At 41.5% G+C, this 24,613-nt stretch overlaps 1 protein-coding gene across 1 annotated transcript in view; it reads right to left on the reverse strand.

Annotated features, from left to right (window-relative positions):
- Positions 1-12,037: 12,037 nt before the first annotated feature.
- Positions 12,038-24,613, reverse strand: part of Slc24a3 (solute carrier family 24 member 3) — a 520,120-nt gene continuing 507,544 nt past the window's right edge. Inside the window, exons 16-17 of the mRNA XM_078051346.1 lie at positions 17,246-17,311; positions 12,038-14,004 (exon numbers count right to left, since the gene is read on the reverse strand). Coding sequence (XP_077907472.1) covers positions 13,855-14,004; positions 17,246-17,311 — 216 coding nt within the window. The 3' untranslated portion in view covers positions 12,038-13,854. The remainder of the gene's footprint in view (positions 14,005-17,245; positions 17,312-24,613) is intronic.

Here is a 24,613-nt window from a genome sequence, read left to right on the forward strand (position 1 = left end):
TGGAGAAGAAGAAAAAAAGAGCATTTTTTTTTTTACAGGTGAAAAGAAATCAAAGTGCTTGCATTGTGTTCGTTTTGAATTAATATCTTAACTATATTTAGGGGAACATTTCAGAAAGAGAAAAGGCTTTTCATGACATTTCCAGGAAACTAGAACAATTTTAGGCTTGGCACAAACCCTTGTGAATACACAGGTGTAAGGAATGATTTTAATTGAAAAACTACAAGGAGTTTCACATGATTATCCAAAACTTGGAAATAAGGCCCAGAAATGGTTAGGACTGGGATTAAGTAAAACTGCTTAGCAGACTCACCCAAGGATTAGTGTGTGAATGAGGGGAACATACCTGTCACTCACTATTTGTTGTTAAAGGTCTAGACATCACGAAGTTACATTAATTTGTGGGTTAATTAAAGTTAATTTGTGGGTCTTGTTGGAGAGGGGCAATTGATTTCTGCCAGGCAATAAAGATGATAACATCCTGTGAGTTTGGATACGCGGGATCTCATTTATCAGTCTCATATCTAGCATTCTTTTGTTGACAGTCTTTGTAGAGACCTATAAATCCCCAGATCTTCAGATTGCTTTTGAAACCACTTTTACCATCTACCTGGCTCCTGCATTAATGAATTCATAAATCTTAAACCTACACATATTCTATTTTTGTGCAAGAGTCATTTTGGAAAGATTTGGAATACTATACTTGAAACAATTTTGGATTTTTAAATTTGTCTTCTTGTTCTGGTGGTGGACTAAAAGAGGTTGTTTAGAAAAGCACCAAGAATGTATTTTCTTGTGCCAGGTCCTTGTTAATCCTGAGAAGAGACCACACACCAAAACTCCTCACTGCTTTGGTATTCTATGTGAGTCGTAGGAAATAAAAGTGCCAGAATAATATACCTCATTTGTTTTCATCTTGTAATTTTTGCAAATGTAATTCTGTAATGACAGACCCAGCACAAGTGAAAGAGGCATTGAATACCACTACCCACTTGTTTTGCTTTATCTTTGAATTGGGGGTGCAAAATAGGGAAGGGAGAGTTGGGGTGCAGTAAGGGCAGCAGGAAGTCCCTAGGAAAGGAAAACTCAATCTAGAGGAAAATTCAGAGACTGCCTGGGTTTAAGATTCAGGATGGAGCATGCAGAGAGCTGTGATTAAATTCAATTCACAAGCTGCCGAGAATGGATTTCCATTCTCACTCACATGATTGCACTTGGTGATGCCCACACAGCAGATGACAATTACTACTCCCCTGAGCATAGAAATTACCCAGTCGCTGTGCCTGTGGGTCAAGTCATCTGCTCCTCTATTTCCTGACTGTGTTTGTTTCTGGCTTTGAGAGTTGTTTGCTATTCAGCTGGGTCCCAATTATCATATCAAAATTAATAGCCTAAATGTCCTCTGGTGGGACCTGTCCTCAAACATCTTCCAAAAATTGTTGTTACATAAAATCATTCTGTTTCTTGCTCCATTTTCTGCCTGTTTTTGTTAAATATGTTAACTTTCCGGGTAAATTTTTTTTTTTCCAGAGTCTCAAAGGAGAAATCTCTTTTCTTTCAAGTGAGGCAAAGCCTTGCTGAACTTCAGAAAGAAAAACATAGCATCTGTCCCCAAGTCCTCATGGAAACGGGTCAGGCCCATTGTGCTTATTAGTACGACTCAGGGATTTCTAACATTAGCAGAATATCTGACCCCATATCTGATGTGCGTCCATGTCTTAAGAAGTGAGTGGGGTGAATTTGAAAATCAGGTGAGATCCACCTTGAGTTAGATCTTGGCCTTTCAGTTGAATTGTATACATCTCCTCCTTTGTCTCTATCAAAATGAAAGCTTACTGGAACTGAAATGTGACTCTTTTGCCTTTTGCATTTCACTGATCTATTCCCAGTTCCAAATGTGCTGCTGTCTATAACTGCGGGTCCACTTTGGCAATTCTGGAAACCTGCTCTGATACTGGACAATGCAGAGAGACCCCATGGAAAAAGACTCTGCTGATGGCTATTTGTGTTCCGTAAAGCAGAATAGACAGCTGCTGGCAGCAATTCTGAGACTTGAAATGTTTGTGTAAAACACTGGGGGGTCTTGTTAAAGTGCAGTTTCTGAGGCAGAAGGACCAGGTGGGACCTACAATACTATGTTTCTAACTAGTTCTCAAGAGTCACTGCAGCCATTGCTGCCCGGAACCACCCTTTGAGAACCAATGCTCTTGGGCAGTCCTTCTATTTCAGGGCAGCCTCATAACCTTGGTCTAAGGCAAAAGTGGTAGCTTCTCCACACTCTGGAAGAATCTGTGATCTTTATTGGCCAAATGGGCCCCTTGAAATACTGTCTACTTGCTCTGCCCAATGTTGTAGTCACTAATCAGCTGTGGCTCTTTACATGCAAATTTAAATTAATTAGTGAGAAACAAGATTCCCACTTTATGTCATTTGCACTAGCCACATTTCCAGTACTTGACAGTCCCATGTGCCTAATAACTACTGTATTAGACAGCACAGATATAGAATATTCCATTCCTGCTGGACAACGCAGGAAGTCCTACTGGATAATGATGAACTACAGCAATTCCAAAAATTCTCTCTCTCTATCCACCCACCACCCTACAATCAAAGCTGAAGGTCAAGGCCTTCCCACACTGTGTAACAGAGGTGCAGGACTCATGGCAATCCTTTTGGAATCTGGGCAAAGAAAAATATTCCAAGTGATCTGATTATGCTTCCTGAAGTCAGTGGTTCTGAACCAAGGATAGGTGTTAGAAATACCTGGGGGTGGAGGGCTTAAATAAGATCCAAGGTCCTGGTATATCAAGCAACTGAATAATCAGAATCAGAATTGTTGGTTGGTAGGGTAGTTGGACATTATTGTTCCTAAATGCACTCTAGGTGATTCTAATTTGGGACTGAAGTGAAGAATCACTGCTTTAGGTCTGAATGAAGTACCCTGATTTACCTTGACCCATAGAGCAGAGAGGGTTAGGAAATTGTTTTCTGTTCTCATCAAAACAGACTATTATCTAACTGTGTTTTTTTTTTTTTCTGAAGTTGAACTTGGGGATCTCATAAATGCTAGGCAAGAGCTCCACCCGCCAGCTACATCCCAGCTAAGTGAATCTGGCACACACACTAGGCACACACACTAGTCTCTATCATTCCTCCCCTCTACTCTTCCTAGTCTTTTACTGATCACTATTCTACTCCCCTTTTTTTTTCTATGACCTGAAAGTTCCCAGCACAGAGAAATGATAAATATTTGAGGAACTTGAAATGCATTACACATTGGATACATGTGTTGAATTATTGTGCTGTATACCATAAATATCTACAAATAGCCTGTGTTGATTAAAAATAAAAAAGGAAAAGAAATATACAACCCTCCAGGGAACTCTATGAACAGCCAGCAGAAGGCTGCTTTAGTCTCCTCATAGTTTTTTTTTTTCCAGATGAAGAATCTGAGAGTCAAGACCAAAAGCTTTAAATATTTTAAATATTTTAATATTCTGGCAGGGACTAAATAACTGACATCCACTGCAGGTCGGAAAATTAAAATGTTTTTATATCAACACATTTCTTACACCCATCAGTACCGCTGTTATCTTTAGTTGTATTATTCTTACCAACTGGTGACTACCCGGATGTGGGGGAAGCATTGGAGTTGGTCGTGGGATTTTGAATTCTGTATGCTACATGCATACATTAAGAAAATATGTTTTATAAAAACAGAAAAACAAAGTTTCCTGACTTCTACCTTACACTTGCAAAACTACATACAGAGGAAATGGGGAGGGAATATAGAAAGAACTGTTTAGAAACGGAACTACTGTGGTTTACTACCTGAACTTATGCTAGAGTTTAAATCCCATAAGTCATAATGGTATTAAGAGGGCAGAAACTTTATCTAGGTCTGGTATGTAGAGATGGGGCATTGGCAAGTGATTAGGATTAGATAAGGTCTTTGGGTGGAGCCCCAATAATTGAATCCTGGTGGCTTCATCAGAAGAGGGAGAGAGACCAGACAAAGAGACAGATTTTTGCATACTCCCTATCTCTCACTGTGTGATCTCGTTTTGGGACTCTGCTAGCAAGAATGCCGTAACCAAATGGAAGTCCTTAAACTTGCATCTCTGGTACCATCAGGCAAAATTAATGTCTCTCTGTATCTCCCTGTAAAGTTAGCCTGCCTCTGGTGTTTTTTTTATAGTCATGAAATATGAACTAATACAAACACTAATTACAACAAAGAAAACTTAAGTATTTCTGCTGAATTAGCATTTGTGCAGCATTGACATCATTCAAATGATGGATGATGTAAACATGAGTATCTGAGCAGAATCACAAGTCCATGTATACCTGATACACTCTGAAAAGTCTTCTATTTTGTTTGGAATCACTATGTCCTTTTTTTGGAGCAGTTGGCCATCTGCTACCATAGACATTTTTCTCCTGTCAGGATGGAAACACACTGGGAACTTGGTCCATTTAATGTTATATCTTTTATAACTTAATATCAATTAAAAATGAAGCCTAAGAGGATCCTTGGTCATGATGATTTCCACACATGATATTTGTGGTTAGTTCAATGAATCTCTCACTGCTGTTTGTCAGGCCATCTCGAACATGTTTGATGGTCTATGTTGAGCTAAGGGTGAATTGGGAAACTACCACGTGATCATTTACTAATATACTGTGCAGATTTTACCATCTATGACTCTAATTTTCTTTGGGGGAAAATTAACCAATTAAGTAAGAGTTGAACAAAAAAACTGTCATTTTATCCCCAAGGCTGACATTGGCTATAAAGAAAGGATGCTATGGGTGAATAGATAACTAGCTACTCCCCCAATCTCAAGACCACCACTGTTATTAAAAAATATATTTACAATATCAGCCATTTTTTGGCCTGTTATGGTAACTGACTTTATCATTGTGTTACATCAGATAGTGACTCTGAAGCATAAACAAAGGAAAGCAACACACACCTTCTGGTGACCATAAGACACACAGAGGATGATTAGAAAGTAAGCAACCTGTAGCCCGGAGGATTGCATTGTTTTGCCTACTGTACATATTATAACTATTAAAAAATACTCTTGATCCCTAAACTGACTTCCATGCTTCCCTTCATACTCAAGGGAAGTCAACCACACGAGGTGTTCTTGAACTTCTGTATGTGTGTGAGTGGCCTGTGAAGCTCGTGATGGTGCCTGGCTTCTTCTCCAAGCCACGAGTCTGCTGGAAACTTTGGAAGCACGTCGTTGGCTGAGAGCCACCCTATCTTTGGCTTGTCTCCTGTGGATTCCTTTAGCTGCAGAAGTCTCTGCCTCTTCTGGAGCTTCCCATCTCCCATAAGATGGCTCCCTTTGGAGACTTCCCTTTTTTCAGGGGTCCAGAACACACACGGATGATATCAGAAAGGATAAACTTATCCATAGCTGTTGCCAGACAACAAGCATATACCTTACATCTCCTTTAGAATAAGTGTATTTAGTCCTTAGAAAAATCTGAAAATTCTGCCTGATACTGACACGGGAATGGGACCAAACTTTTTTTTTTTTTTCCTTACAAATGATGTCCAAAATGATGTCCATTAAAAAAAAAGACCCAATAAAAATAAAAGATGAATTTCAGATGAAGCTGAAGGGAAATATACAGAGTAACTTGTGAGCTATCGTATCAAAATTCATACAAGTCTCACTATCTTTACGACATTCTTAACTTCTGGAGGGAAATCACCTTTTCTCTTCTCTTGTCTAAATTGATAGGATGTTTGAGCTTGCAGAGGAACCTCATTGATCATGTGATCTGATGCATTCACATGGAGAATGAGAGGACAGTTCAGGATTCCCATCCTTGACTCCAGAGAGCCTGCTGACTCCTCTGAATTATTATTTGCTTAAGAAGAAGGACAATATTATGGCTATTGCGATTTTATTGAGAGTTTGAAAGTTGGAGTAGGAATGTCCCCCGCCTCCCCCCCTTTTTTTATTTATTCCATGCATTATAGAACCTGAGTGAGCCAAAATAAATCCAGCCCTCCCCGTTGTAGGGTCTCTTGATAGTGTGAGTCCTCTTCATGACAACTCTTGAAAACCTCCCCTCTGTCAGTTCCAAGCCAGCAGAAGGGAGAAGTCAAGTCACACTGTCTGGGACATAGGAAAGGTGCCATGTAGGAATTGTCAGGGCAGGGACTAGTGTGAAGCAATGAGAAACAGGAGGAACCCAGCAGCATTAGGGACCTCGTGGCTTCCTGGACCAGGGCTCACAAGCAGTAACTCTCAGAAAAAAAAAAAATGATACATGATTTGGATTTCCCTCATGAAGGCCAAGGGAATGCTTACCACTCACCCTCAAAGGCTGTCTTAGTTCAGACTTTACATGTATCAATTATAAAATTTTCTGCATAGCCAGTCAACTCATGTTAAAATACTAAGGGGACGTTATTCCTTTCCTAAGCAAATAAGCAGAGTTGAAATTTGGAATTCTATTAGGTTCCTTTTGAAAATAGCATAAATAGATCTGTTACCATATTCATCCAAGGCACATCAGGTACCAATCTCTCTGAGTAATTGATTGGCTTCATTTAAAACATATGAGTGTATTTCTTGGCATGTGTTATGGCTTAGATATGAGGTGTCCCCCAAAAGCTCACGTGTAAGACAGTGCAAGAATTTTCAGAAGTGGAATGATTATATTACAAAAGGTATAATCTAATAAGCAGATTAATCTACTAAAATGGATTAACCGGGTGGTAACTGTAGGCAGGTAGGGTGTGGCTGGAGAAAGCAAGTTGCTAAGGGTGTGCCTTTGGGGTTGGTATTTTAACCCTGTGAGCAGAGCTCTACTTCTGCTTCCTGGCCGTCATGTCCTGAGTTGCTTTACTCTGCCATATCCTTCCAACCATAACGTTCGGCCTCACCTTGGGTCCAGAGCTATGTGGTCCACGATGGACTGAATCTTGGAAACTCCCCAAATAAACGTCTCCTCCTCTAATTGTTCTTTTCAGTTCTTTTGTTCCCAGTGAAGCCAAGTTTGCCAAAACAGCATGGATCTCAGCATTCTGTTTCCCCAAACTTCCTGGTTTCTCTGCCAAGAAGTGTTATTAGTGAAAAATTAGTTGACAGATTAACTTTTGGCCTAGAAGTGTAAAGAGGGCCTTAGAAATAGGAAGGAGGGCCTTAAAACCATTGTGTGGTGACATGAGTGGGTCTCAAATTAACAATGCTACCATGGGACGCGTCTCTTGATTGGCGATACCACCTTTAGGAAGGTAGGATCCTTAGACCACCGAGGTATTTAGAGTGATGTAGTGCTCATCCTTGCCCAAGCATCAAATGTTCTATTTTAGGAGTGGAAGGCTCCAATCTTCCTCCTTGTCCATTCTGGGTTATGTGTACCAACATTCAAGCCCACTCCCTGGACTCAGAGCAAAATATTTAGTGGGCTTGATAAAATTGGGGCCTTTATCAGGTCATTCTGGAGTGCAGTGTATCCTGAGTTTTTGTGGGTTAGTCAAGAGCTCATGCGTGAGTTACAGTCTGGCCACAGGCAAGGACTTGCATGTTTCTGTCTCTCCCCTGAGAGTTTCAATCATTTTACACTTGGGGGCTGACCCTTGGCCATGGTTTGTGCATGATGATTTCTGAACCCCAGGAAGATGTGTGGTTGGGTGTGCTCTTCTAGTTTATTAGGTAATATCACAATGGGGTACATGTGATTATCTAAAGTATTTGGAGGCCCTTTCTGGTGCAAAGCATTTATTTATTTCCCAAGCTATGACATATTGTTGGATTGATTTGCATCAAAATAACACATTTAGATTAGGAAGTCAGAGATCCATGATTATGACGTGCAAATATAGGCTCATTTGCAAAAAAAAAATTTCTATATTCACTATTAGTTTCTCTTGTCATTTACATTAACTCCTTTTTAACTTGAATTAATTTGGTGGTTTCCTGGCCCCATGTCTGTGTAATGAAGGCTTCACTTAGAGTTTTGGCTTTCTTGCAGGTTCATCTTAAACCATGTTCTTTGATCTGTTTGATTTTAATTTGGAAGTTTATTCTATTTGGAAGCAGAAAGGCTGCAGGATGATAGAAAATGTAAATTATGAAGAAATAGATATATTTATTTTTCTGCTTTTGGCTGTTCATAGATCTTTGTGGAGACAGAAGAAAAAAAAATAATTTTGAAAGAATGAAATTGTACATTGGGCTAGGGGTGTGGCTCAGGGTAAAGTACTTGCTTAGCAATGCATGAGGCCCTGGGTTTAGTCTCCACACCACCAGAAAAACAAAACAAAAACAAAAATACCCAATAAATTATACGTTTGTGTGTGTGTGTGTGTGTGTGTGTGTGTGTGTGTGTATGTGTGTTTCACAATCTGTGAACGAATATTGGTGGAGGTTAATGTAGGAAAAACGTGACTTAGTGGGCAAAATTATTTATATCAGTAATTCTCAAAGATCCAGAATTATTAGTACCTTTGAATTGGTAAGAAATACAAATATTTTGTGCTCATCCTTCAATCTTTTCTGAGTCAGCAACTCAGTGGAAGGACCCAGAAATCTGAATCTTAAGAAGCCTCTAGGCAATTCTGAAGCCTACAAAAGGTTGAAAATGCAGATTTAGACAAGAAGATAGATAACTACAGGCAAACAGATTTGTTTTCATAGATGAAATTGAGTAGAATATTTAAGCAGCTGAACAATGCCACCTGCTATGATAACAAAATTTTAGATGGTGGAATTGATATATCAGAAATCTATAATCAAAGACATTCTCCTAAGAACAAAGCAGTAGACATGTTGGTTCAACCCATTGGTGGTTAGAGAGATGATTGAAGAGTACAGGTTTAATATGTTGCTGGAAAAAAAAGGATCATCCTCAATCATAGAAAAGAGATGAAATAGCCAACATCTCAAAGAGAAAGATACGAAACACAATGGAGTTCATTTTTTTTCTGAACTAAAAGAAATATTAGTTTTATACTGAAATCACCTTCATATGCAATTGCATCTGTTTTTAGCAATGACCCATAAGCATGCTCTGAAGTGGCCAAAAAGCAACCAAAAGGATTCATCACATTTCATTCCAAGTTTTGTGCACAGTTTTCTGGAATCAGTTATTGAATTTATTATAATAACCAACCAAAAATACATCACCAAATTCAGCTTTTGATAAGTAGGGTAAGTTGGAAGCTATGTAAAGAATAAATTTAAGCAATAGGTACATATGCCTACGCAAATTAATTCAAGTAAAAAAAATTCCTTCAATGACATACATGCCAAAATTGCAATCTTAAATCTTCCCTTCTTTCCTACCTGTAACAAAAACAAAGACCCAAACTAAAGGAGCATTAGCTATGAATAATCACTGTGTCTAAAAATCTCTACAACTTGGCAAGAATGTTTATTAAGTGGAGGTTGAGTAAGAACTTCTTAAATTAATGAGACTACTGGGTGCAATTTATTACAGAAATAAATACCTCAAGTGCAACAGTGGCTTGTTTAAAAAATGTTGGTGGAGTTTTATTACTCTGCCCTGTGTGCCGAAACTAAGCAAAAAGTTCCATGTGGGATCAGTCTTGGGGCATGGCACAATTTATCTTCTACTTACTACAGAACTCCCGTTTTCAGTCCTCAGCTCTTGACTCTCAGAATCTCAGAAGTGCCTACATCTCTGGATGATGAAACAATGAATAAATTTTATTTATTAGAAAATAATTGTTGAATCCATTCCATTCCTGCAGTTGTTTGATAACAGACAGATTTGGGAAATTTTTAAGTGTCCACTGGACTGTTTTCATATAGTTTTGGTATCAGAATGATGGTATGTGTTTGTTGTACATTGAGAAACCACAGCAGAGATCACCAAGAAGACACTAATTAATATGAGTCTTACACCAAAATCCAATATGGAAATGTCCCATCTATTTGAAAATAGTTGGCTGAAATGGGTCAGAATCATGAAATGAGTATTCTATAATAATGGAATAATTATCCCATTTTGAAAAGGGAAGATAAACCTTGAGAGAAATAAATTCATTATGACCAATTTCCCACTTTTACTTTTTTGCCAACAATCTGAACATTTGCATGAATAATAAGGTAAAGTTCCAAGGCCATATTTGACTAGAGTTGTAACTGGACATTGTTCCCGACTTTACAGCACCACTGAAAACTCTCTGAACTTTACATTGCTATCACTTCCCATTCCCCTTTAAACCTTTATTTAGGATTTTCCTTGAAGTCTGAGTGTTTAAAATGAATTCAAATTTACTGTTTAGTATACACCTAGCTCCAAATCCAATTTATGGCTTTAAACTTTGAAGCAAAAGGTGTAGGGAAACTTAACAATACCCTCATCCCTGACTAAAGGGGGTCTCTTTAGGGACATTATAAAATTGTGGATATGGAAAAAAGTTCTTTCATAAAACACATCTCAACTGTTCTCAGCTTCCAGCAGAAGCAAGGGATATGGTAACACCAGCAATTCCATATCAATGGGCTGTCAGCACCCTGAAAACCACGTTCTCAATCAATAATTCAAGGCGTTTTTTTGTGCATGGTTGGGATCTTGACAGATGCAGGCTAAGTTCTCACTTCAGAAAGGAAACACTCATAGTTCCTAGACCAGCAATTCTTGTGGATGAAGATAAGCACACTGTCTCATTCCACGATTTTCGCTTTGGAGAACTGAATAACAATTTCTAAAAATTTCATAGAAAATGTATTTTTTTTAACATAAAGCTTCTGATCAAAGTCTTTGCTTAAGATATAGCAAAATGTTTACCCATGGAATTATCTAATGCTTTGTAAGCACCGATCTGTGTAATGATACAGAACAGAGAAGTCTATTTTACACTATCCCGAGTTAGGGTTAGGGTATTTGAAAAATATGCAAATATTGTAGTAAAACTTTCTAAGATGTAAATACTCAAGACAAAGGCAAGGACCTTCAATTACCTCTCCGCCAGGAAAAAAATATTTTTAAACAGTTAAATAAAGTTGGCGTTGTGAATTAGTAGCTATTTCACTTCTGATTCCTCCAAATAAATTGTGTTAATTTCAGGTGAAAATGTGGCTTGTGTGCCAATTTTGGATCTTCGTAATTACTCTTTTTAGAGTCTTAATGTCTTAAGTCTGGCCCAGTGGTGCGTGCCTGTAATCCTAGCAACTCGGAAGGTTGAGGGCAGGAGGATCACAAGTTTGAGGCCAGCCTCGGCAATTTAGTGAGGTCCTCAGCTACTTAGTGTGACCTGATCTCAAAATAAAAACAAAAAAATTAAAAGAAGGGCCCAGGGCAGGGCCTTCTTAAAATTAAAAGAAGACCTCAGTGCTAGAGCACTCCTGGGTTTAATCCCCAGTAACCCTTCCCTCAAAAGTGGCTTATTAGAACTATGTATTAGTGTCTCTCTCTTTTGTGTGTGTGTGTGTGTGAGAGAGAGAGAGAGAGAATTTTTAATATTTATTTTTTAGTTCTCAGCAGACACAACATCTTTGTTGGTATGTGGTGCTGAGGATCGAACCCGGGCCGCACACATGCCAGGCGAGCGCGCTACCGCTTGAGCCACATCCCCAGCCCTAGTGTCTCTCTTAAGGAATCATCTTTGGAGGACGTCTTACTTTTCATGATTAAAAGCTTATCAATTCAGAGAGGATAGGGAACTTGACCACAGCTAAGTACCAACATCAGGACTGTGATGCTCTTCTTCTCCTGTCCACCTGAAGGAGGAATTCCTAACATAATGTCACATGGATTCTGTGACAGGTGGAGTTCCAGATTTTGATGACAGGACCCCAGGTCCAAACTTCCTTCAGTATTTAGAGAGGATGCATGACTTGCCACTTTATTCTTGCAATCGGACAGACAGATAGCCGCCTTCTAAACCCAGAATATACCAACTCAGGATCAGCAGAAGTGCAAATCCCTGGCCATGCAAATGATTGCAGTCATTTTGCTTTCCGTGCGGTGCGTTCTCCTCATCAGAAAAGGGACAACATTCCAGAGGAGAAAGGAATGCGCTTTGCTTGAGGAAGGATACAGAACAGAGAAGTTTATTTTACACTATCCGTCCAAGAAAACAATCGCCATAAACCAGTGCAAAATGTGCAACAGAATCAATAAGTGTGTCTTAGCTCTGAGAGCCCAAATGAGTGATTTCCCCTCCTGTTCCTCGGTTGGGCAGATGCGCCCGCAGCTAGGGCTGCCCTGGGTTTGCACCGCAGACAGAAAACAATCAACCAATTTGTAGCAGGTTATTTTTTTTTTACAATTCATACCAGAATGTGTACAAGGAACTGGGAAAACCATACCGAATGAATGGATAAGTGATCAGTGCTTAAAGTAAATACAAGGGACAGCACGGGCAAGAATCCACAGTTTCAATAAATACTAGTGTAACAAGCATGGGTGTGTCTCAACTTGGTGGAATTGGTCTGCATAATAATTCAGCATCATACAAAATCTAGCAGGGCTGTTGAGCAGTGTGATTGGCAAAGAAACGTTCACAATAACTTATGCCCTTGAGCGAGTCTGCGTTTAACACATTCTGTGGTTTCCAAGGTGTCAGGTCTCTCTGCTTTCTCCTTCCCTGGCCATCCCTCCAGGACGGGAGGGGTGGAGCCAGGCCAACTTGGCGGTGGCATTCCGTGAGAAAGGACGTTTGCCCAAGAGCCAGCCGTCAGGGTCCAGTGTACTCGATACCAAGTGGCAAATTGGGACTTAATTGACGAGGTCTGTGCAAAATGCGCTTCTCTCCATTTTTTCCAAGAAACCAGTGTCTGTAACTCCTGCATGGAAAGCAGTGGTGGCCTCTGTGGTCATTCCCTGTCACCCCAAATAACCCAGCAACAAGAGCACATCTCAAGGACTCACATGTTGGGGACGCTTCTGTCGTTGACTGCCTGGTGCCTTGCGGATGGACAGTGTAACCAGGGCCCCTGTGTCAAAGGCCTCAGGCAGGCTAGAACTATTGCTTGTAAAACTAGAAAGAACCTAGTGAGAAATAGATGGTCTCAGTGAACAGGTGGGAAGCAGTTTTCTTCCTCCAACACCTTGCACCCCCAGCCCCCAAGTGAAGCCCACGGGACTTAGCGAAGCATCCTTGGGCAGAAAATGTCATACATCTGTTCTCTGTGGCCTTACCCAGCCGTTTCTCGACTAAACACTAAATCCATGCAGACTTCATTGTGCCTGGGATTCACTCCCAGAAGACATAGCAGTACAACCTGTGGATCATCGAGTATCCAGGCCCAGTGAAAGAAGACGCAAGGGATGTCCTCCATCTCTGGAAGAAAAGTAATCAAAGGGGGAGCCACCCCCCAAAATAAAACAACCCCTCAAGCCCAGTAACCTAGGAATTACCTCCAAACAAAACACCATCCCAGACATTCCTCGTCATCAATGGACCCTCTCCTCTATTTCTTCAACAGTCTTAGGTCATAAATTAGGGTAGTCTTCCATCAAATAACTTAAAAAAAGGAAGAGGAATTGTAAATAAGTTGTGCCTGGCTTGGGCCAGTTAGCAGCCAGTTTTGTTCTAGAATCTCAGTCACGGTTCAAAAATGGAGCTTGAAAATTCACGTGGATGGTAGGTGTCTTCAGATGGAAGAGGCAGGGAGGGGCCAGTTGGCAGGTGAGAGGGGGGCCAGGTGGGACGAGGGAGCAAGGAGGTGGGGGAGTGAAGGAGGTGGCGGGGAGAGCCTGGGCCACCAGGACAGGAATGGAGGCCTGTGGACAGCACAGGAGAGACGGACGCCGCGGCCCTTGAGGGCCCGCAAGACTTGGGGGATGCTGCGGCCAGGTCTCGTATTGCACAGAAAAGAAGGATCTGGGCCTCTGTAGGTGGCCAGAGGATCAGTGGTCCCCGCACATGGGTAAGTTCACGAAGGTGAACACGTTGAACTCCGTCATGATGGAGAAGCACAGGAACACGCCATACAGGAAGAGACAGCCGCACCCCAGCTTCTTGTCCAGCTGCCACTTGTTCAGGTGAACCCCAAACACCTGCAACAGAGAGAATGGGTCAGAGGGCACTGGGAAGGGTTATGGGTGGTGGGCCTTGGATAGGGCGCTGAGTCTCTCTGAGCCTGCAAACTCTATTCCTTTAGATGGTGGGGGAATAGGAATGTCAGAATGGAGAAAAGAAGAAATACAGACCAGTTGGGGCAGTGGGGAAAGTAATGTAAAAAGGATAAACGAGCTGGGCGTGGTGGTGCACACCTGTAATCCCAGCTACTCAGGAGGTTAAGGCAGGAAGATCACAAGTTTGAGGCCAGCCTGGGCAACCTAGCCAGACTCTGTCTTGAAACAAAAAGGGCTGGGGATGTTGCTCAGTGGTCAAGTTCTCTTGGGTTCAATTCCCAGTACCCACTCCCCACCCCCCACACAGAACAAAGAAGGAAAACAAACAAACAAACAAACAAAAAGAGCTATTGGTAGGGGTATAGTTTGGCTGTAGGGCACTTGTGTAGCATCTCCTGTGTGGCCCTCCACTGTCCTGCCCAAACAGGCCTTGGCTTGCGTAGGGAACACCACCCCTGCAGGCCTCTCAGGGTGGCATTGCCCACCAGTTCCTCTGATGTGCACAGATCTCCTCTCATTGCTGCTCCTGGAGGTGAGGACATTGTCACTGTGGCCTTTATTGCTGCTTCCAATCCATTTTCCTCCTCTCCTCCCTCAAAACACTAAGCTTGGAATCTCAAGTCTTCGGTGACTCCCTGTCCCTCCTTGGTTGCAGTCGACCATGCAACCCTGGGCACTCCATTTGTAGGAGTTTTATGTCTCAGCTCATGGTCACACAACCATTTTTCTCTGTTTTGGCCTTTCTCTCAAGTCTTTGACCTCTGTCTTGCATCAGCCAGTCACCACCTCCACACCCATTTAAAATTAAATGAAATGAGATAAAAATGCAAACTTCCTCAGTTGGTTCAAGTGCTCAATATTCACATAGAATCAGAAACTACTATCCAGAACAGGTTCAGGCCATTTCATTTGAGAAAGTTCTACTGTACAAGGCTGTGGCCTCGACCTTGCTCTATTTATCGAGAGCAGAAACATCTGTGTTATATTGACTGCGATTTCCTTTCCAGGTTGTTTCCATGTGGTACCCCAACTCCCACAACTCTGCAAGCCCCCCACGACCTATTGTTACTATCATAATTTCACTGGGCTTTGCCTATCTTGATCCTTCCCTCCCCCTCCTTACCCTGCTTTTATTCTACTGGCAATTGCTAGAATCACTTCAGAGCACCCATCTGGATTCCTGGCCTCTCTGTCCTGGCTTAGCTAAGCCAAAGCCCTTTGGGGTTCAAGCCATGTTTTTATCTAAGCCATGCTCCATCCACACAGCTGACCACCAGGGCTGGGGGACAATGCCCAGTTATTTTGAATGGCCTCACTTTAAATTTGAGAACACTAACCTTAGATGGTTCATTAATGTTTCAAAGCAAGCATCCTGTCCTTCCCTACTCCCTCGTTGATTTCTTTTTTCACCTTTGCTCTCTCCTGAAGCCTCCAATGCTCCCTTTTCACCCTCATTTCCATTTCATAGACTCTCATCACACACAGGCCTCCCCACCTCTCTCCCATTAGAGGAGACTCACTGTCCGTGGCCAACTCCATGTGGGCACCAGATCCCTCTCTCATGCTGCTTAAGAATGTGGTTTCAACCACTCCCCTCTCTTTAATCTACATTTCCATATCTCACCCCCGATCATGCCAATTGGCATACAAAGATGCTGTTTTCTCTCTCATATTAAAAAGCACCACTTAAAAGATTCCCTTTCCTCTGTACTTTACAATTTATCTCACAGATTATCTGAAAGAGCTGCAAATACCAGCTGTCTCCGACTTCTTCTCCCACTTTCTGTTAACTTATTCCACTAACCCTCTGCCTGTCATGCCACAAAAACACCCTCATCAAGAACATCCATGGCTTTGCCATTCTAACACTAATGGCTGTGCTCAGGGCTCACTGGACACAGTTGATCACTCCCCCCACTTTGAAACTCCTTATCCATTTGGCTTCCAGGATGACACATTCTGCTGGTTTTCTTCCAACCTCTACAACTGCTCCTTCTTTGTTTCTTTACATTCTTCATCTTCATCTTTTTGACCTTGAAGCATTGGAGAACACCAAGACTTAGACCTTGGGCCTCTTTTCTGTCTACACTCACTCTCTTAGGGAGCTTATCAAATAGCAGGGCTTCTGTCTACAGCTACATCTACATTCTGGTATCTCCAGCTTGGATATTTTTGCTGAACTCAGACTCATATTTCCAGTGGTTTTCTTGACCTTTCTTCTTGGAGGTCAAAATAGGCATTTGAAAATTGTTCTTTCTTCTCAAACCCATTTCTTCTTTCAATAACCTCATTTTGACCACACAGGTGGTTGCTAGCTCAGGATCCTGTAGCACGTACAACTCTAGCACATCCTAAAGAGAAGCACAGGGTCTACAAACATGCACTCAAACATCAGCTGGCATGCTCCACAATTCACTCAGTGTCAGTAAAGACAAGTCAATTAACTTCTTAGGCCTCAGCCAAAAATCTGTATAATGGGGCTGATATTAGTGACTACTTCATGGGAGCTCCAAATGGGAAAGTATATGCAAAGCATTAAGCACAGTGTATGGTTATTTTAAATATCAGAACTCCAAGTCATACTAGATCTGAGGAACCTTCTAAACTGTGAAAAGATCAATTATGCAAACTTTCATTTTTGATATAATAGTAAGGAAGTATTTGCTTTGGTAATATTTTTTTTTTAAAAAAAAGAGAGAGAGAATTTTAATATTTATTTTTTAGTTCTTGGCGGACACAACATCTTTGTTTGTATGTGGTGCTGAGGATTGAACCCGGGCCTCACGCATGCCAGGCGAGCGCGCTACCGCTTGAGCCACATCCCCAGCCCCTGCTTTGGTAATATTTTACCATTAGATTCACGTCCTGAATTACCTTTCTTATTTCCTGCCTACCCTTATGAATTCCCACTCTCCAGCATATGTCCATTAACAATATGCCAAGTGAAATTCAGTCAATATTTTCTTGAAACATTAAGGGAAACAACTTATTACATTTCAGTGTCTGTAAAAGTGAAAATTCAACAGTATACATGTATGCTAATGGATAGTTCATGTAGGTCAGTTCCCATATACCAAGAGGCCAAGTCCATCTGGTCTCCAAAGAACCTGGAAGAAGGGAAGAATATATGAACTTAAGAATGGAAAGAGATTTGCAAACCTACCGTAACAAAGACGGAAGCCAGGAGCAAACCCACAGAGTAGATCAGCCCCCTGCTATTCAGTCGAATCTGTAAGAAAGGATTAAATTGAGTTAGGCTCCTGAAAAAGGCATCCCCTAACCATGAATCCAAATCTTTCCCCTCAAGAATGGCAAAGCAAATGTCAGTCATGGCAGCCATGCCCTGTACTTGAGATGTGCGCTTTGGTAGAAATGCAGGTTTATCCTTCTCTTGTCCACTCTCAGCATGGTCCTGTCCTTACCTTCAAGAGTGGCGCCCCGGCTGGATAACCCCATGACCACTCAAATTCTCCATCCTGTGTTGTATGATTTTTGTTGTCCACAAGACTGTTCTGTCAACCCAATCTCTACAGAGCTATTGCTTTCTCCAACTCATACTACCTTTAGGGTGAATTTTATCACATGATGAAAAATGGGTGATAGGAGAATGTAAATAGGTTTTATTTTTATCTTTTCTGCATATATTTGTTTGTGTTCTTTTCTTAACTTGATGGAAAGAGGTGAATGAGATGCTCTAGTGAGCAACATATAAGAGAAAAAAGTTAGAATAGAGAAGCAGTTTTTTGAATTGTTACAGAATAATGTTGTTTAGTAGAACTTTCCACAATGATGGGAATGTACAGTATCTGTGCTTCCAGTGTGGTAGCCATTAGGCACATGTAGCTGGTCAGTAAAAGAACAAAATGTTTAATCGTAAATTTTTTAAAGAATTAATTTAAATTTCATTTAAAGAGTGTGGTCCGTTGCTACAGAATTTGGCAGAGAAAGATAATATTCCTGAAGCAAGGAGAAAGTAGAGTATTGAGGGGCCATCTTGACCCACAAAGATCATAGAATTACTTCCAAAGTCTTCTGTCCCAAGTCTGCCCTGAAATAGAAGAGATGCCTGAGAGCAGTGATTCTCAAAGGCTGGTCCTGGGATAGCAGAAGCATCTCTTGGAAATTTGTTCAAATGCATGATCTCAGTCCTACCCAGGCCTCCTGAGTCAGAAGTTCTGGTGGGAGGGTGGGGCTCAGCCTTCTGTGTTTTAACAGTCCTTCAAAGTGATTCTGATGCCTGGGAAAGCTTAAGAACCACTGATTTGTGGAAAGTAGAAAACCTAAATCCACTTCTTTTGATCTCTGAAGGATTCTTGGGGATGGAACTTTGACATTCACTTTTACAAGTGATTTTAGAATCTCTTCCATATCTTCAGGTTTGAAGGCTACAGCCCCCTCATCAATGCATATGGTCCTAAAGGAGTGAAAAGCTCAACTGGTTCATAAAAAGGGAGAATGAGACTGATTGATTTGTCTCTTGTTTTCTTTAGAGAACTAAGTGGTGAGTATGAGTAGGAACAGTTTTGGCCTTCTGACAAGGTTCAAGGTCTGTCATGTCCTGATTTTAACAGTTCACCACCGGGGTATGTGTTTAGGAACATGTATGTGTCCCCAAAGGTAGGAATGTTGGGTTCATCTTTTGGAGATAGGACCGTCAACCCTAAGTAAGCAATGCTGTGTCACAGAGGGAATGCCTCTTTCCACGGCAACTCGACAGTCTCTGTAAGTCCACCACTTGCTTGAAACCCGGCTGGGAAGTGGTTCACAATCACCAAATGCCTTCTTAAGAATAAAAAAGGAATCAAGTCATATCTCTGTGGCATGAAAGCAATGGGTTGATCTGGTTAACTGAGTGTAGAAAATGAGAGACTGACTTCATCCCAGTGTGGCTGTCAGCTTAACTTCTTATAGACTTCACCCTGGTAGTGGGCATAGTTTCCTCCCTATATCAGGTGGGTTGGTACAGAGAAGTCAATATCCAGGAGTATATCACCAGTGCATTGTATTGAAAAAGATTCTCTTCCCCAAATATACTCTCCACACGGATTCTCTTGTGATCCCACATGTTGGAGCATCATGATGTCCCCTAAAAACTCTCCCAAAGCAGAGGCAGGAACTTCCGGCTGGAGCTGCCCTACGCCTTCTGGTCCACGGGTGGTGCATAAACATTCAGAAACTGTGAATAAATACTCAGAAATCCTTTGAGCTCTTAATTTTCAATACTACTTGGATTCTTCCTAGAACAGGAGAGAGTGTATTCCCAGGCCGGCTTGCCCTCTGAGCTCTGGGGTTGATTCCCTTGTCAGCAACAAGAACTGACTAAAGTGATTTCTTGCCCTTAAGAAACCAAGGGCCAGTGAGAGTAATGATTCAAGCAGGAAAATTCTCTCTAGCTAAGCATTTTCAAAAATGAACCATGTTAAATCAAAGCTTTTGAACTTCAGTCTTCTTATACTCACATACGATGTCAAAGAACTTGCTGTTGAAATTCTAAATCTGGCTCCAGAGAGGAAAGACAGTTCTTTGTTGAGGTTTCTGAAAGTTTTCCACATTCTCCCTCCCTCCCCGACTCCTGTGGTCTTCCTTTGGTAGTAGACTGCTACATGCACCCAGGTGGTATGTATTTTTGTTGTTGTTTTCATTGTTAATTAGCGACCTGACCTCTTAGAGCTTGTATTTATTCCTCAGTGTCTGTTCCCACACTGCCACACACACTTTGTAGTCAGGAATTAGGGTTCCCCCAGTTACCATTTGGTCTAACTTGAACATCTCTCAGCCACTGGAGGCTATGGGAGGTTTGGGACAGGGTTTGACAAACTATGATCCTTGGACCAAATCTGGCTCACCACTAGTTTTTGTAAATTAAGTTTTATTGGAGGTAACTTGTTCATATATGTGTCGTCGGTGACTGTTTTCATTCTACAGTATTGAAGATGAGTAGTTTTGGAAGACTATTCGGCCAACAAAGCTTAACATAGTTCCTCTTGGGTCCTTTACAGAAAAAGAATGCCAACCCCTGGTTTAGGGCACAGGATTCAGACACAGCTTCCTGGGTTTTGAATCCCTGCTCAGACACTCATTTGCTATACAATCAAGAGCAGATCACTTAACTTTCCCCAGGTCTCAGATTTCTGGTGTGTAAACCGGGGATAAGACTGTTCTTACTTTATGGATGTTTGTAAGGATTAACTGAATTAATGAACACAGTAAAGCTCTTGAACAGGGCATGGAGTCTATCTAACACATCCTCAATAAGTGTGGGCCTGTATTCCCTACCACTTGGCAAGCTGCCTGGGCCCATTTCCCCAGCACTCCTGGCATCTCCTATAAACTCATCACCTATAGCTCCCAGATCAATGTCTTAACTGGAAGCTACAAATGCAGGATTATATCTGGCTCTACCCTCCACAGACCATGTGCTTAATACACAATTGATGAATAAATAATGGATGACCTTGAGGGATCATGTCAATGGCTTACAAGAAGGTTAATTCCAGTGGGGCAGTTGGGACTGGTCAGAGAGAGAGATTGGAAGCAGAGATCCTGGGGGACAATTCCTTGATAATATTCCAGAAGCAATATGATCTCTACCCAGAGTCCTGTCTCCCTTCACTTAATTTCTTATGAGCATGTATAGATTTTTTAAAAATCCAATATATTATTCCAAAAATGTTCAAGCATTCAGAAAAGTTGAAATAATTATATCATGTAATTTTTTTAAAAAATAAATTTCAAAATAAGCTGCAGTCACAAGTACACTTGATCCCTGAACACTCCTGCCTGCTTCTCATTAAGTGGAGTTCATTTATAGTTCGGGTGTGTTTTTATTCTTACATGCAATCTTCATATAGTGAAATTTACAGATCATAACTGCACCACTGAATGGTTTCTAAAAATTGCATATATTCATGTAACTAAAACTCCCACCATGACAAAGAGTGTTTCTGACGCCAGTAAGTTCTCTTGTTGGCCTCTGCCAGTCTCACCCAAAGGCAGTCCCTACTTCTCTACCACAGGTTGGTTGGGTCTGTCCTGGAGCTTCTTACACATGGAAACCCAGAGTGCGTGCTGTTTGACATGAGCATTCGGCACAATTTTAAAGATTCCTTCCTGGTTTTCACTGCATCAATAGCTCATTTATTTTTATTCAGTAACAGTGTAAATATACCATGGCTTGTTCAATTATTCTCCTGTTGATGGACATCTGAGCTGCTTCCAGTTTTGTGTTTTAACAGGTGTCACTTTCATAATGCAAAATCAACATGAAAAGAGGCCTATGGTGGTTCCTTCTCATCAATACCATGGCTATTGGGTAAAGATGAAAAAAATGTAGTTAGAGACTCTGCTAAGGACCTCACAACACTCTCTCCTGTCCTATCACTGTTCTCTGAGGCTGAGTATGGCACTTTACCAAGTGGAGTAATCCACCTTTCCCATACTCTTGCCCCCATATGGGAGCTTCAGTCCGGGTAGGTTGCCTACTCCCCTCCTTCCCACTTTTACTTTGCCCATCCTGCCCCAAGTCCATAGGTCACTTTCAAGGTCACTATTGCACATCTGGTGCAGATCTCCTCCTGCCTGTGCTTGGGGCACATTCTTATCTCTCCAGCTGTCCAAATGCCCTGAGAGCAGAAGCCCAGATCTGAATTTTTCCTCATCCTAGCATCTAATTTTCCCCAGCTTCTCACACTGTGTGTTTAAATGAACATTTTCCAGTGATACTGAATGTGTGTGTGCATGTATATGTTGGGCAGCAATGAGACTGGGGGCAAGGGGAGAGAGTGGAGATTTCAGCGTAGAGGCAGACCATAGTGAGGGAGGGCTTTAAACTGGTCTTTGTAAGAAAGCACCAGATATTTTTTAATTGAAGCCTAACTTGCATAGAGTTAAACATACATATTTCAAGTGTACTTATAATTAAATGAGTTTTGACAAATGCATGCATTTATGTAACGCATACCTCAACAAAAATATGAAACATTTTCATCCCCCAGGCATGCTTCCTTGGGGACATGGTAAGCCAGACAACAGCACCAAACCCTTCTCATTTCTGGATTACCTTGGAAAAAAAGCCTTTGAGCTCCAGTTCTGCACAGTCAAGCTCAATTATTTTCCTGCTCTCTGCCGGATAGATGCAAGGCACAGTAAATGCAAGTGCATAAAAATTTCATGGCAATGCTGATTGGAGAGCATGCAAGGCGCGTCTCAGGATGTTCAGTCCTGACATTTAACATTGTTTTTATGTCTTGCCTTCAGAAATATGCATTTTCATTTTCCAATTCCCTCTGGGCAGTCCTTGCAGAGGAAACAGAACTCTGGCTACTTCCAAAGTCAATAGGAATGTAGCCCACAATGCATGCGTAGTTTTTGGAACAGATGCACACACAGAGACCCATTCACACTGACAGTCATGCATTCTTGCTGCTCATAAAACAGTTCTTGAACCCTACTGCACTTAGGGAATCCCAAACCCCCAGCCTTAAAAGTTCTGATTCCTCTATACAACAACTTAAGATCTTTCTATGGTCTGAGGTCAGCTCCACCCAACCAATGAATTCTTTTGGAAAAAAAGAAGCCCCTGGATTTTTTCTAATTTATTTATAATTTGGAACACATGTTGCTTTGCATTTTCTTATTTGGTCAGTGTTAACACTTGCTTGGGTACAGTTTCTAAATAGAAGTTGCTAACCTTGGCTTGACATTGTATAGTATCATTGGGTAGGAATCTCTTTCCCTGAACAATAAATGAGGTAAGAAAGTGAACAAGCCCACAGAAAAGAAGCAAATTAGTGATGGCTGGCCTTCTTAAGTCCTTTCCTTTTTAAGGTATTCTCATAACACAATGTATACTTACTTCTAGGGACAACTCTATGAAGTAAGTAGGAGGGTTTTGTTCTCCCTATTTGAGGATGAGACAACTGAGGCTCAGAGAGATTAAAGCACTTAGTCAATGCTACAAAGTTTGTGAAATGTCAAGTCTGTGCTTAGGCTTAGAGTGCAGTCTACAAATCATGGACTCTTCATTGTACCCTCTGCCAGGTATGGGATAAAAGCCAGGTTTCAGCAGTGAAATCTGGACTTTTCCTACATGTTATTTTGTCAGAGTCCTGAATGAATTGTAAGGACTACAGAAGCCACTTCAGCAGATGCAATTGATATCCCATCTGTCTTAGTTCGTTTTCTATTACTATGACAAAATACCTGAGACCAGGTGATTTGTAAAGAATAGAAGTTTATTTGGTTTATAGTTCTAGAGGCTAGAAAGTCAAAGACCATGATGGTGGCATCTGTTTGGCATCTAGTGAGGGTCTCTTTGCTGCATCTTAATATGGCAGAGGGCATTGAATGAAGAGCTTGAGTCTCTGACTTTTTCTAAAGCTACTCATGCCAGCATGGAGTCTCCACCCTCATGACCTTTTCTAATCCCAATGTGCTCCTCCAAGTCTCACTTTCAAACACCATTAACATACAACTTTGAGGATTAAGTTTCTAACACATAAAATTTGGAGGGATACATTCAAACCCCTGCACCATCCATATCCCCTACTCCCAGTGTTTACTATTAGATGTGCCAGCAGTCTGCCAACCTCCAGGATCCTCAACTGTGACTCAGGGCTTTGTCCTAAACCATGGAAGTACTCAGCAATGAATCTTAGAAAATCCTCTCTGCCAAGGACTCTCAGAAGCAGAAATAGATTAGTAAAGATGAACGTGTACCTTTTTGACCCCTCCAGGTGGGATCATTCAGAGACGGGGTGTATATCATTTCCTAGAGCTTCCTCTGGGGGATTCAGCTCCAGTTGCCCATGGTAATATGCTTGCTATTGGCTGCCACTTTCTCCCATCTCACTTTCCTACGCTCATACTGGAATTTTCTGTCCTTTCTGAATAAACTCCTCACCCTGAATCCTTGTCTCAGGATCGAACAGTTTCTGGGATTCACAAGACTGAATCACTTTTCAGTCAGCTCTTCCGTTGCAGGATCGGTCACAATCCTTCCTTTCCCCATCAGGAACCCACGAGTTAAGACAAAGGATTGGGTGGTCTTACTGTAGGTCCCAGGAGCTCTCTTAGGACATCCTCAAGAGATCTCATTCATCAAGATTATCACCAAATAATCTCCATTCGCCTTTCTAGGTTCTGCTGGAACAGTCAGTAGCTGGGCCCAGCAGTGACATTCTGTCATTATGCTATTTTCTGTGGTATAAACACTCCCATCATGGCCAATTTCAAACCATCAACATGCTGTCACCAAAGCTGGGTTAGAAAAGGGTTCCACATAATTGAGCTTCTGGACTCCAGTGCCTCACTGTCCCTGGGTTGGGGCAGGGATTTTCAGGAGAAGGAAAACTGGTTCTAGCAGATAGGATCAGGTTCTAAGCATTGAGAACATGACTGGGGAATCTGTGATGAGAAGGTGAGAAGGAAAAACAGGGAAATATCACAAAAGGATTGGTTCACTGATCCATTCCTCAGGGCCTCTCAGCTAGGAAATGGGAGCACTAGCTGAGTGAGACACAGTTCCTGTCCT

This window comes from Ictidomys tridecemlineatus, chromosome 5 (assembly GCF_052094955.1).
Source record: "Ictidomys tridecemlineatus isolate mIctTri1 chromosome 5, mIctTri1.hap1, whole genome shotgun sequence".
NCBI lineage: Eukaryota > Metazoa > Chordata > Mammalia > Rodentia > Sciuridae > Ictidomys > Ictidomys tridecemlineatus.